General features: G+C 40.4%; 1 protein-coding gene across 1 annotated transcript in view; it reads left to right on the plus strand.

Moving 5' to 3' along the window:
* The window catches only part of PLD5 (phospholipase D family member 5), a 388,353-nt gene that overhangs the window by 237,625 nt on the left and 137,022 nt on the right, over positions 1–13,706 (plus strand). The window contains exon 3 of the mRNA XM_061161209.1: positions 5,383–5,551. Coding sequence (XP_061017192.1) covers positions 5,383–5,551 — 169 coding nt within the window. The remainder of the gene's footprint in view (positions 1–5,382; positions 5,552–13,706) is intronic.

Below are 13,706 nucleotides of genomic sequence, written 5' to 3' on the forward strand. Positions count from 1 at the left end.
TTGAGAACTTGGAGAATTTTTTTTTTAATTATAAGTTTTCAGACTGTAAATTACTTTAAAAATTTATCTATTATTTAGTGCTCACTACGAAGCAAGCACTGTGCAAGCACTTTCTTTACATTGATTATCTCCTCTAAAAAAGTAATAATTTTTTTCCAAAAGTGGAAACAGATTTTAAGAGGTTAGTCATTTGTCGAAGGTTATGTAGCTAATAACTGGCAGAGCTGAGTTTTGTCTACCTTATTCAAAATCTTTTTGTCTTAAACATTTCTCTATAATAACAGCAAAGTCATATGTATGTGAAAATATAATTTATAAGGATTCTTGTGCTTATCAACACAAACACACATGCCACATTTTAAATAAAGTTAGCAGATGCCAGGGTTCCCTTCTTTGTAGCTTTTAAGAAAACTACAGCTATTTCTCTGAGAAGGTTAGATATTGTTCCTGAACTGAAAGAGAAATGTTGATGATCACATTAAGTTTGGAGAGTAAAATGCATACTAAGAGCAGCTAGAATTCTACTGTAAAAATCTATTAACAATATAATATTTATTCCATGTAAATTCCCTGGACTCACAGTTTCAGTCATTTGTAGTGGTCTCTCAGTACCATCAAAAGAGGCATAAAAAAGATTTTTGCTGTTTGTGTCTCTGTATATTCAACTTTTTCCCCGTTATTAGGTGTCAGAAATAGTGCCATGCCTTTGGGCATAATTCACTTAGAGAAGGCATGCAGGAATTCAGGGATTTGCCCAAAGGTGAGTTTTGATGATTTCTGCCCACTTTTCGCCTTGTTTGAGAAAGAAGAGTATAACAGGGCTGCTATCACGGGACTGAGCTCTGTGTTATTTCTGTGTGTTATTTCGATTCGGGACCCTGTAGAGCAGCTAGCTGTTGGTTGTTAAAGGAAATACAATGATAGGTCACAAAAGTAAGTCCAGTCATTTCAAGGCTGATTTCTAAAGACCTTTTTTCTAGCAGTGTATAGGAAACAAGTGCTGAGTTACAGAAAAAACAGTCAAGTTCTCCAGGTAAAATGAGAGAGGAGGAAAGTGAGGTGAGCAGAGTTTCCCCAGAATTCATTACCAAACATAGGTGTGGTCTCCAGACCTTTGGTGGTGTCTCTATTTTTATATTTAGTATAAATTCATGATTTACTTTTCTATTTAGTAAAAACCAAATAATAATAATAAATTTGATCTTCTTTGACTTCCAGGAAATTTCACTCTTCTAGTCTTTCAAAAAATTTCTTGTCTTCTTCACCTGCCCCACTTTCTCTGGTTGTTTTCTAGATGTTCTCTAGATGTGATTTGTTGTTCTTTAGTTGCTCAGTCATGTCTGACTCTTTGCGATTCCATGGACTGCAGCATGCCAGGCTTCCTTGTCCTTCACTATCTCTTGGAGTTTGCTCAAACTCATGTCCATTGAGTCAGTGATGCCATCCAAACATCTTCTCCTGCCTTTCAGCCTTTCCCAGCATTAAGGTCTTTTCCAGTGTGTCAGCTCTGCACATCAGGTGGCTAAAGTGTTGGAGCTTCAGCTTCAACATCAGTCCTTCCAATGAATATTCAGGACTGATTTCCGTTAAGATTGACAGATCTCCTTGCTGTCTAAGGGACTCTCAAGAGTCTTCTCCAGCACCACAGTTCGAAAGCATCAATTCTTCAGTGCTTCTTCATGATCCAAATCTCACATCTGTATGTGACTATTGGATAAACCATAGGTTTGACTATATGGACCTTTGTTGATAAAGTGACGTCTCTGCTTTTTAATACACTGTCTAGGTTTGTCATAGCTTTTCTTCCAAGAAGCAAGTGTCTTTTAATTTTGTGGCTACAGTCACCATCCACAGCTATTTTGGAGCCCAAGAAAATAAAATCTGTCACTATTTCCATTTTTTTCCCCATCTTTTTGCCATGTAGTGATGGGGCTGGATGCCATGATCTTAGCTAGATGTCATGATCTTAGCTAGATATGACTAGATGTTTTCCATGTTAGGCTTTGACCCAGTTCCCATCTCTTAAAAATCTCTCTCGATAATCTTATCCACTTCTAATGCTTCAGTAATGGGAAAAAAACTTTTAAGAATGTGTTTGAAGTAGGAAAAAAAGGAATAGATGATATATTATCTGTCTGATGAGTACTTCTTAACTTTTTTGTGCCATAGACACTATTAGTAGTCTGCTGAAGCCAATGGACTCCTTTCATGAATAATGTTTTAAATGCATAAATTGAAATACATAGGATTCCAAAGAAAACCAGTAATATTAAAATAAAGTTATCCAAAATATTTTTTTAAATGTGGTATAGTAATGTGTATTCTATACTACTTATTCAAGAGATAATAAGATCTGATGATTCCCATAATTTCAAAGTAGTGATAAATATTAATACTTGGAGATATCAGTAGTAGTAATTGTATCATGGTATGAAAATTTTTAATGATAACAGAATCACAGGTTCTTTTAATATTCCTGTCATTTTTTTTTGCCTATGTCTGTAACTGAGGGGAATGTTAAATTTCAGGTAGAGATGAAGGAAAATAAAGATCAAGCTTACAGGTCACCCTAAATTCTATTCATGCATCCAAGATTAAGAATATCTGTTCTAAAGATTTCTAAAAGAAATTGGGAATCCGTATGGTATGCCTACCAGAAACCATGTGTGTGGTATGAAGAAAGGGGAGGTGCAGAACCACTTATAACTGTACAGTTACTCTATATCCATTGTTGTGTATGTTTGGTTTATCAGGGCTTCTTGACTCTTTTCTTTGTCTTTCTCAGCATGACTTTTATATTGAAGTAAAATTGAAACTACTTAGTTCTATTTGTTAAATGATGTTCTATTTTTATTTTGTTTATTGGGATTCTTTTTTTGTTTGATTTTAAAATATATTCCTTAGTTGTAGGGGCGACCGACATTGCTGATTAACTGGGATCGTTTCTTCATGCTATGTCTAGCTACTGTTAATATAGATAATTGGACTTTAAGTGTGGATAGAATTAAAATATCCAGCTTCAACATCTTGCCTTCAAAGGCTTTGATGTGGATAAAAATATCCCATCTCCACCTTTTTGACCCTCTCTCACTTTGGCTTCCCAAACACTGCATTCTCCTGGACCTCTCTTGTCTTCCTGACTCTTCTGGTCACTTCTGAATCTTCTCATCTGTTTCACACGCTACTAACCAGAAAAATGTAGACATTCCTCCCACATTAGGTCATGAGCTAGTTTTCTCTTCTTTTTCGCCTTGATAATCTCTGTTAATCACATTCCTTGTCAGTTTCAATGGGCCTTTTACTGATTGTCATCCTCTTTCAATGGTATACAGGTGTGCTGTCAGAGTTAGACCCCTAAAATGTACGTGGTCGCTCTCAAAAGCATCACAGTTAAGTCCAAGCTTCTCTTCTTGCTTCACAACCACTACAGTGTGGTCCCTACAGACGTTGCCAGCCCTCTCCACCATGGCAAGCCCCTGCCACAACTCTTCCACCTCACACTCCCCTTGGCCACCAGACTCTCAAGTATCCAAATACACCATGTTTTAAAAGTTCCTCCTTCTTCCTAAAATATCTTTCTCTTCCAGCTCACCTATAAAAATAATTCTATCTTTGCAGACTCAATTCCCACTTTCTTCAGTTCCAGATGCTCCTAACTTAATTACTTTTTCCTTTCTGCTCATGCTCCAGTGGAACTTTAGATGGTGCATTATCCATCTAATTAATCCTAACCCTTGTTTTGCCATTTCTTAAAGTCTACTTCCTATTTAAGTCATTATGTATGAGACAAGCTCTTTCACTGGACTATAAATTCCAGAGAACTAGAGAGTTTCATTGCAGTCCTTTCTGTGTTGTGTACAGTGAGTGATCTGCTTGTTCTGTGCTCCTAACGGCTCCAAAAATTTTTAATTCAATTGTGGGTAGCAGTTGGGTGATTGGACCCTAAATTTGTGGATGTCTGTAAGACATATACCCAAACCTTATTTGAACTTGATATTCATCAAACACATAGACATTTTACTATGAGTATTGTTTTTGTTTCTAAAACTGGCTAAATGGAACAAGTCTTATTAAGAGACACAGTTCACAGTTTTATTGAGAAGTTCTGGATTCTACATTGGAAACTGAAATTCATTCTATAAGTATTTCTTGAGCCCTAATTATGTATCCAGCTCTAGGGATACCTAGCTTTGAATAAAAAAGATCTTTGTTCTGGGAGGGCTTACAGATAACTTCATAAGAGTTTGGAGCTTCCCATCAAGAGTTGCAGGAGAATTTACGTTTCTTAAACTGGAAAAAAAATTGTTCGTCCCTTTATTAAAATGTCATGTGTCACCTGGGGTAACTCAGAAGTGAAAAGCACACAGCACCGAGGGAAGCCATAGTGTACGTGTTGTCAACGAATGAGGACGTATTGGTATCAAAAGAGAAGGCACGTTTATTCGGATGTTACTGGTTGTAGTTTATTTGTTGTTGTTTGGTCTCTGGAAGCCCATTCTGCAATGGTTGTAGTGCTTAGTTGCTCAGTTGTGGGTGACTCTTTGTGATCCCATGGACTGTAGCCCACCAGTCTCCTCTGTCTATGGCATTTTCCAAGCAAGAACACTGTAGTGGGTTGCCATTTCCTTCTCCTGGGGCTCTTCCCCACCCAAGGATCGAACTCGATCTTCTGCATCGGCAAGCAGATTCTTTACCACTGAGCCACCAGGGAAGCCCCTGCAGTTTATTTAGGGCTTGCTTATTGCTATTATTTTATACATTCCGTATCTCCAACTTTAATAAATCCCTGCAACAGGCAAGGTTTAAAATTTCCTTCTTAGTATCATTTTATGTCTTAGGCTGCAAAGCATTAACAGAGGTTCTAAGCAATAGTAATAGCACTTACTATTTTCATTTTCTAGTAGTAATAAGCCTAACAATGTTTTTGTTTCTGAACTAGTTCTGTTATATGTTTAACATTATACTAGAAACTAGAGATATGCAAAATTAATTTATGGTCTTAAGTAGCTCTCAGAAGTAGTATCTTTTTAAAAAATTGCATTACTGTAAGGGGAAAAAAGAAATATTACTAGAGGAAGATGCTTGTGTAGGATACTCTGGATTTTTTCTCAAGGCTAGTTGGACACTGGACATTAGGGATATATACCATGATTTTCTGAAATATGAGTGCTAACTGGGGAGAAACAGAGCATAAATTCAGAACACAGTAGGTTAGTATAGGCAAAATATTAAAGTCCTGTAATGAAAAATGTAAATATGAGGAACATATACTTCAGAAAGAGTAAAGAATATTTTTCAGATGTCTCTGTATGTATGTGTAAAGATCTGTGGCTTCAAATTTGACTAGATTTTGTTTGTTTGTTTTTCAAAATCTTTTCTAAGAATTGCCCTGGTGGAAAATATTCCTGAAGGCCTTAACTATTCAGAAAATGCACCATTTCACTTATCACTTTTCCAAGGCTGGATGAATTTACTCAGCATGGCCAAAAAGTCTGTTGACATAGTATCTTCCCATTGGGATCTCAACCACAGTCATCCATCAGCATGTCAGGTAAGCTGCATCCTCTAATGTGTGTGATGATTTGACTTTTGTGCATTTTATACCCTGTAGTATTCTTGCTTCCACTCCTCAAGTTCATTTTTGCTGTCTATACCCATAGTTCATGTTCATTATTACATTTATATGTATGTGCTATTGTTAATCAACGGTTGCTCAGTTTCTACTAGAATGCCAGGTTTTCAGGGGCAAAATCACATCTCATCTTTGCAAAGAATAGGCTCTTTATGCTGTATCGGACAACTTCAGGGGTGTCTTCCCATTGTGGTGTCTGTTGATGGCACACTGCAGAATTCTACTTTGCACAACCTGTGTTTTTTCAGTTCTAATTCTGTAACTGCTTGCTGAGGCATTTATTTGGTTCATTGGTGTCTTAATTTATCTTTGTGGCACAGAGCCAATTTTTTAAATAGTGAAGTCACCCTTTCCAGTATAGCTGTATATTCTTGACTGTGATATTTGGGTGAATAGGAAAAAGAAGTTTACTAGTTACAGGAACAACCTTTAGAAAACTGACTAAATGATCAAAATGATTTCTGAATGAAAAGCTATCTTGGAGATATGAAAATAATCCTGGTAATCATTCGTGTGTTTTCCTTTATGTCGGTACAACCTTGAGAGCACTGAGCTATCAAGCGTATGACCATTGGCCTAAACTTAAATTAGTCATGAGTCCACATGTCTATGTGCTAAGTTGATTCAGTCATGTCTAAATCTTTGCAATCCTATGGACTGTAGCCTGTCAGGTTCCTCTGTCCATGGGATTCTCCAAACAAGGATAGTGAAGTGGGTTGCCATGCCCTCCTCCAAGGGATCTTCCCAACCCAGGGATTGAACCCTCATCTCTTATGTCTCCTGCATTGGCAGGTGTGTTCTTTACCACTAGCCCCACCTGGGAAGCCCCGTGAGTCCACAGTAGATTTGAAAGCCAGCCTGACACATCACCAGTTTTCCGAACTTGGAGAACAGGGAATGTTTGTAGATTGGGACCTAGTTCTGCTTCCTAGGGGTGCTTTCCTAGCCTACTGTTCTCAGAAACTCATTGCTCCACCCCCTGTGCTTTTCTTTCTTTTCCGTGACTTGCTGCCAGTAGAAATTTGAGGCCCAAGAGACCTCTTTTTGTTTTAAACCATCCCTGTCCCTTTTTAAGTAGTCCAAAATGGAACAGCCCCTTAAAAACTTTTGTAGACCTTCTGTGTATTCAGTGGTAATCCACTCTGTTAGCAAAAGGCTAATAACTCACAGGTGGGTCTTTTTCTACCTCGGATGGTGATTCAAGATTCTTCAGAACCTCACTCTTCTCACTTCCAGGAGTCCTTTTGTCTGAGATGGTCTGTCACCTCCCACTTTTAATCCATCAGAAGACTCAACAAGGACTCTTAGAACCACAACCTTGATTTGCTCTTTACCCTGAGGCCATTTCTCACTTTGAGAATGTTTTGCTAGATTGAGAGACTGTCCTAGATTTTCTGCATTTCTCTCAAAGTTCTGCATGAAAACAAACTAGTTCCTTCTTATCATGTACCACCAAAGCTTTGATAACCGGCCTGAAAATCGCCTTAGCCAGATCTCCAAACCCATTCGTCATATTTTCTGTCTCCTACTTTACAGCAGACAGCAGCATTGCTAAACTTTTTACCATTACTTTCTCAAGGACTCAAAAGCAATTTCTTCCCTGTTCTTCCAGCCTTGAGTAACAGAATGAGATTCCAATCCATCCCACCACCCAGTCCCATAGCCAATGCCACATGCTTAAATTTTCCCAGCAACAGTTTCTATTCAATTTTCTATTGTGGTTTCACGAACAACTCCAAAAGTTATTCATTATTATTTCCTGGGATTCTGTGAGTTGGCTGACAGTTCTTTGGCTCTAGTAGTGCTGGCTGGTATTACTTATACCGTTGTGTGGAGGTAGGAGGGCAGCTGAGCCTGGGCTGACTGAAGGCCAGACAGGCTTGTTCTCTACATGTGGACACTCATCATTCAGTAATCTAAACCAAGGTTTTTATAGGGCAATTGGATCCCAGGATAGTGCAAATGAAAACTATAAGACCTCTTGATGCTTGGGCTCCCAGAACTTTACTACATTCTCTAAGTCCAAAACAGTCACATGACCAGGCCACAATCACTGGAGGGACAAGAGACTCCAGGAGGGATATGCATATACAGGAATGGGAGGAACTGTTGGCAGCCAAATCCCAGGTGGTTTGTATGCTTGTAAACCTTGGAAAAGAGTTGAACTACATCATTCCAACCTCTTGTTCTATGAACCCAGCAAACCCTTTTAGTGTTCAGACTCTGGGAGAAGATGGGTCATTAGAGAATGCCATGGCCTTTCTGTGTCATGGCTCATAAAGTTACATTATAGTTAGTATTCAGTACTGCTCACAGGGCAGTGATGAAATGGATGAGTGAGGCTCCCAGTCTGTTTTGCTTAATGGTGCCTAGCATGGTGCTTGATGCATACTAAGTGTTCAGTAAATATTTGTTGAGTAGTAAATATTAAATAAGGGCTTTCCCAATGACTCAGCGGTAAAGAACCCAGCTGCCAATGCAGGAAACATGGGTTTGATCCCTAGATCAGAAAGATCCCCTGAAGAAGAAAATTGCAACCCACTCCAGTATTCTTGCCTGGAGAATTCCATGGACAGAGGAGCCTGGCCAGCTGCAGTCCATGGGGTCTCAAAGAGTCAGACATGACTGAGCGACTAAAGATCAATAACAGTAACAACAGCCTGGTTATTATTGAGCTCATCCAGCAAACCTTTAGGAGGAGTCCCTGGGTGTGAACTGATATCTTCCGGTGGAATCACTCTACTCCCCCCAGAGTTGCCTCTTGACTGCCTCTCATTCTCCTAACAGCCCCAGGCTCCTTTACAGTTTAACACCAACTGGTTTTCTGCAGTTTTGAGCTAATTTCGCTTTGCCCCTTTACAAGGAGAAGGCTGCATTTGCAGACATGAGGAATAGAGGGGCTTTACCTGCTTTGGAAATTAAATGGATTCAAGCAGAATGTGAGACTGATTGCATAAATAACTCTCCCTACTCCTGCCTGCTCCTGGCCCTTAGTGCCATGCCCTGTGAGAGGTGGTGAACAGGAGACAGGGGGGAGGTTGACAGCAGTGTTCACAGGGTCCCTACTATGGACGCATGCAGCAGTGAGCAGTAGCTGAAAGTGAGATCTTAGTTCCCTGACCGAGAATGGATCCCTGGTCACCCAGGTGTAGACCGGAATTCCTGTCCACTGGACCATGAAGGCCAGCAGCTAGAGCCTAAATCCCCAGTCCTTACCTGTCTTGAAAATAAAATTCTGACAAGGAGGTGGAAGGAAAAAGAGAAAATCAGAGTACAACACAGAAAGAACCATGGGCAAACTCTGGAAGAGAGTTGCACCTTTGAAAAATTTAAATCCTTTGTAAGGGGGCACTTTGTCTTTGTCTACCCTCACTGGGTCTTTGTCCACCCTCACTGGGTCTTTGTCCACCCTCTGGCCATCATCTTGTTTTGCACCTCTGATTAATTTGTCTCACGACCTTCCCCAAGATGTGCACATACCCCTCTGCCAAGTTGGAGTCCAGCTCAAGGTGTCTGGGAAGGAAAATTGCAAGACATATGGCCTGGTGGCCGTTCCCTGCCTTTTGACCCCCAAGGAGTCCTTCTGTGCATGTGTAGTATCTCCCTTGCCACAAGGACAAAAAAATACACCACGTCCTGCTCCTTTTCTCAAACAGAGTTTAGTGCCTCTTTGTGGTTGCCATGACTGTTTTCCTCAGGTGTCCACAGGAGACAAAGCCTGGCTATTTACCCTGTTTCTGTTGTTATTTCTGTTTTGGAGAATAAACAGGAGGGTGATCATAAATGCCTAACCTGGAACCCACCTATCTCATGTCTCAGGAAATGCAGACAGGAAGCCAGTTGGAAGTGTCCAGCCTGAAGCCCACCTTTTCCTTCCCCATGAAATGTAAACAGGGGGCCAATTGTAAACGCCTAACTTGGATCTCATCTATCTCCTGCCTCAGTATGGCAACAAGACAGTGGCTTTTCTCCTCTTTCTCTGGTCCATTGGTGGCCAAGTGATTGCCACTGGTCAGACACCAGGCACGGACTATGGTCTTTAAAGAAAGAGCAAGCTTTTCTTGCTTGGAATAGAGTGCTTGCTGCCCAGTTTGCTCCATTTCCCATCTCCCCTCATCTGACCCTCAAGTCCTAGAGCAGTGTTCACAGAAGGACTTAGGATACAAAGGCCCAGAAGAACTTGTCCAAGTACCACATGTCTTGGGCTTTCAGAGATTATTTTTAGAGCCTGGCTCACTCCTTCCTACCCTCTCACCACACCATAGGGGTAATTGTACAGAGATCAGAAATGGAAAAAAGAAAGGTCCTTGCTGCCAGCTTTTTCTTTTCAGGTGTTCTTACAGGACCCATATCCTGTTCTCTCCAGGCCATCAAGTTTTACCGTTTCTACAAAGGAAGGTACTGACTGAAAGACCATTTGATTTAAATTCTACCTGACTTTATCTTTCAAATGGAAATAGAAAATTCAAGATTTTACCCAAATTTTAAATTTGAGGTGACTAACCTTTGGACCTTTTAGTTTTACCATACCCTCATAATTACTGGGATATGGTTATTGATTGGCTTATTGCACACAGAAGACAAACAATTTCTTATTGAGCTAAGAAAAAGAAATTCACACCTTAATTACTCAAGTGAGCTAACTAAAATTTTTTAAGGTGACCCAGTATCATGAAAATTGACTCAATTTTGAAACTTTTTTTCATTAATATATTTTTAAAAGAAAATATTTTTATTTCGAGGAACACAATATTTACTTCTAAACCAACAGAGTCTGAAAATTCCTAAGTGGGAACCATAAATGGTAACTAGATAAGTAGGAACTATAATTGAAAAGCAGCCCATCTACTTATCATCCTGCAGCTGTAAGCAAAATACACCAAAGAATGATATAGCCAATGGCAGGCAGGCCCCAGCTCAGCAGAAAGGGGACAGAGATAAACATGGCACATGACATCTGTGTGTTCTCTGGAAGTCTGTGTCCTCTCTGGATGCCATTTCACAAGAGTGTTCTTTGTGTGTGTGCTAAGTCGCTTCAGTTGTGTCTGGCTCTTTGCGACCCCATGGACAGTAGCCCCTCAGGCTCCTCTGTCCCTGGGATTCTATAGGTAAGAATACTGGAGTGGGTTGCGGTGCTTTCCTCCAGGGGATCTTCCTGACCCAGGGATTGAACCCATGTCTCTTACATCTTCTGAAGTGGCAGTCAGGTTCTTTATCACTAGCACCATCTGGGAAGCCCAAGAGTGAGCTATGGTCATTACTAACAGAATGATGAAAGCCTATCTTTTTTTTTTTTTTTTTTTCATTTGCCTGGAAACAGAAGCCCTCATTAAAAATGCATTTTAATCTGTGTCACCAGAGGGTTGCTGGTTTAATTCCCACCCTGAAAAACTCATTTTGTCTTTCCTGCCTTGCACTGGGTATTGTTAATCTTTTGGTAGTTGTTTCCTCCTGTGCTAAAAGAAACTGGGCAGTGACCTCCCTCTACAGCACAGTCATGTTAAGGGCTAGTGTGGTCTACAGTTCCATGGAAGTTATATTTTCATATTTAATCAAAATACATGCTTGAGCTAAGGGTTTTGTTTCTTTCTGTCTAGATGATGAGTTTACACAGTGAAATATTGAATTTCTAGGACAACTTGATTGCTAATTTATGGGATAAAATGATGGAGTTTTATGAAATCAAGACTGTTTAGGAAAAGCCAGAAAATATGATTTGGCAAAGGCTTATTAGTAGAGCTACCAAATTCATTAATCATAAAAATCCTATTCTCTGTGAGTTTTCTGGAAGAAACCAAAAAAACCAATTAATGAGCTATGACTGAATCTTTTTTCCCCCTTTTATTCTTTTTTTAAAATTAATTAATTTATTTTAATTGGAGGCTAATTACTTCACAGTATTGTGGTGGTTTTTGCTATACATTGACATGAATCAGCCATGGGTGTACATGTGCCCCCCATCCCGAGCCCCCTTCCCACCTCCCTCCCCATCCCACCCCTCGGGGGTTGTCCCAGTGCACCAGCTTTGAGTGCCCTATTTAATGCTTCGAACGTGGACTGGTCATCTATTTTACATATGACAGTATACATGTTTTAACGCTATTCTTTCAAATCATCCCACCCTCGCCTTCTCCCACAGAGTCCAAAAGTCTGTTCTTTATATCTGTGTCTCTTTTACTGTCTCACATATAGGGTCATCACCATCTTTCTAAATTCCAATATATATGCGTGGATGTACTGTATTGGTTTTTTTCTTTCTGACTTACTTCATTCTGTATGATAGGCTCCAGTTTCATCCACCTCATTCAGTTCAGCCGCTCAGTCATGTCCGACTCTTTGCAACCCCATGAACTGCAGCATGCCAGGCCTCCCTGTCCATCACCAACTCCCGGAGTTTACTCAAATTTATGTCCATTGATTGGGTGATGCCATACAACCATCTCATCCTCTGTCGTCCCCTTCTCCTCCCACCTTCAAACTTTTCCAGCATCAAGGTCTTTACAGTGAGTCAGTTCTTTGCATCAGGTGGCCAAAGGATTGGACTTTCAGCTTCAACATCAGTCCTTCCAGTGAATATTCAGGACTGATCTCCTTTAGGATGGACTGGTTGGATCTCCTTGCAGTCCAAGGGACACTCAAGGGTCTTCTCCAAAGGAATACATCAAGGCTGTATATTGTCACTCCGCTTATTTAACTTATATGCAGAATACATCATGAGAAACGCTGGGCTGGAGGAAGCACAAGCTGGAATCAAGATTTCCGGGAGAAATATCAATAACCTCAGATACGCAGATGACACCACCCTTATGGCAGAAAGTGAAGAACTAAAGAGACTCTTGATGAAAGTGAAAGAGGAGAGTGAAAAGTTGGCTTAAAGCTCAGCATTCAGAAAACTAAGATCATAGCATCCGGTCCCATCACTTCATGCAAGCAGATGGGGAAACAGTGGAAACAGTGACTGCCTTTATTTTTCTAGGTTCCAAAATCACTGCAGATGGTGATTGCAGCCATGAAATTAAAGACGCTTACTCCTCAGAAGGAAAGTTATGACCAACCTAGACAGCATATTATAAAGCAAAGACATTACTTTGTCAACAAAGGTCCATCTAGTCAAGGCTATGGTTTTTCCAGTGGTCGTGTATGGATGTGAGAGTTGGACTGTGAAGAAAGCTGAGTACCAAAGAATTGATGCTTTTAAACTGTGGTGTTGGAGAAGACTCTTGAGAGTCCCTTGGACTACAAGGAGATCCAACCAATCCATACTAAAGGAGATCAGTCCTGGGTGTTCATTGGAAGGACTGATGTGGAAGCTGAAACTCCAATACTTTGGCCACCTGATGCGAAGAACTGACTCATTGGAAAAGATCCTGATGCTGGGAAAGATTGAAGGCAGGAGAAGGGGATGACATAGGATGAGATGGTTGGATGGCATCACTGACTCAATGGACATGGGTTTGGGTGGACTCTGGAAGTTGGTGATGGACAGGGAGGCCTGGCGTGCTGTCGTTCATGGGGTCGCAGAGTCGGACATGGCTGAGCAACTGAACTGAACTAGAACTGATTCAAATGTGTTCTTTTTAATGGCTGAGTAATATTCCATTGTGTATATGTACCACAACCTTCTTATCCATTTGTCTGCTGATAGACATCTAGGTTGCTTCCATGTCCTAGCTATTGTAAACAGTGCTGTGATGAACATTGGGGTACACGTGTCTCTTTCAATTCTGGTTTCCTCAGTGCGTACACCCAGCAGTGGGATTGTTGGGTCATATGGCAGTTCTATTTCCAGTTTTTTAAGGAATCTCCACACTCTTCTCCATAGTGGCAATACTAGTTTGCATTCCCATCAACAGTGTGAGAGGGTTCCATTTTCTCCACACCCTCTCCATCATTTACTGTTTGTAGACTTTTTGATAGCAGTCATTCTGACCGGCATGAGACGGTACCTCATTGTGGTTTTGATTTGCATTTCTCTGATATTGAGGGAGGTTGAGCATCTTTTCATGTGTTTGTTAGCCATCTGTATGTCTTCTTTGGAGAAATGTCTGTTTAGTTCTTTGGCCCATTTTTTGAT

This window comes from Dama dama, chromosome 14 (genome assembly GCF_033118175.1).
Source record: "Dama dama isolate Ldn47 chromosome 14, ASM3311817v1, whole genome shotgun sequence".
Classification (NCBI taxonomy): domain Eukaryota; kingdom Metazoa; phylum Chordata; class Mammalia; order Artiodactyla; family Cervidae; genus Dama; species Dama dama.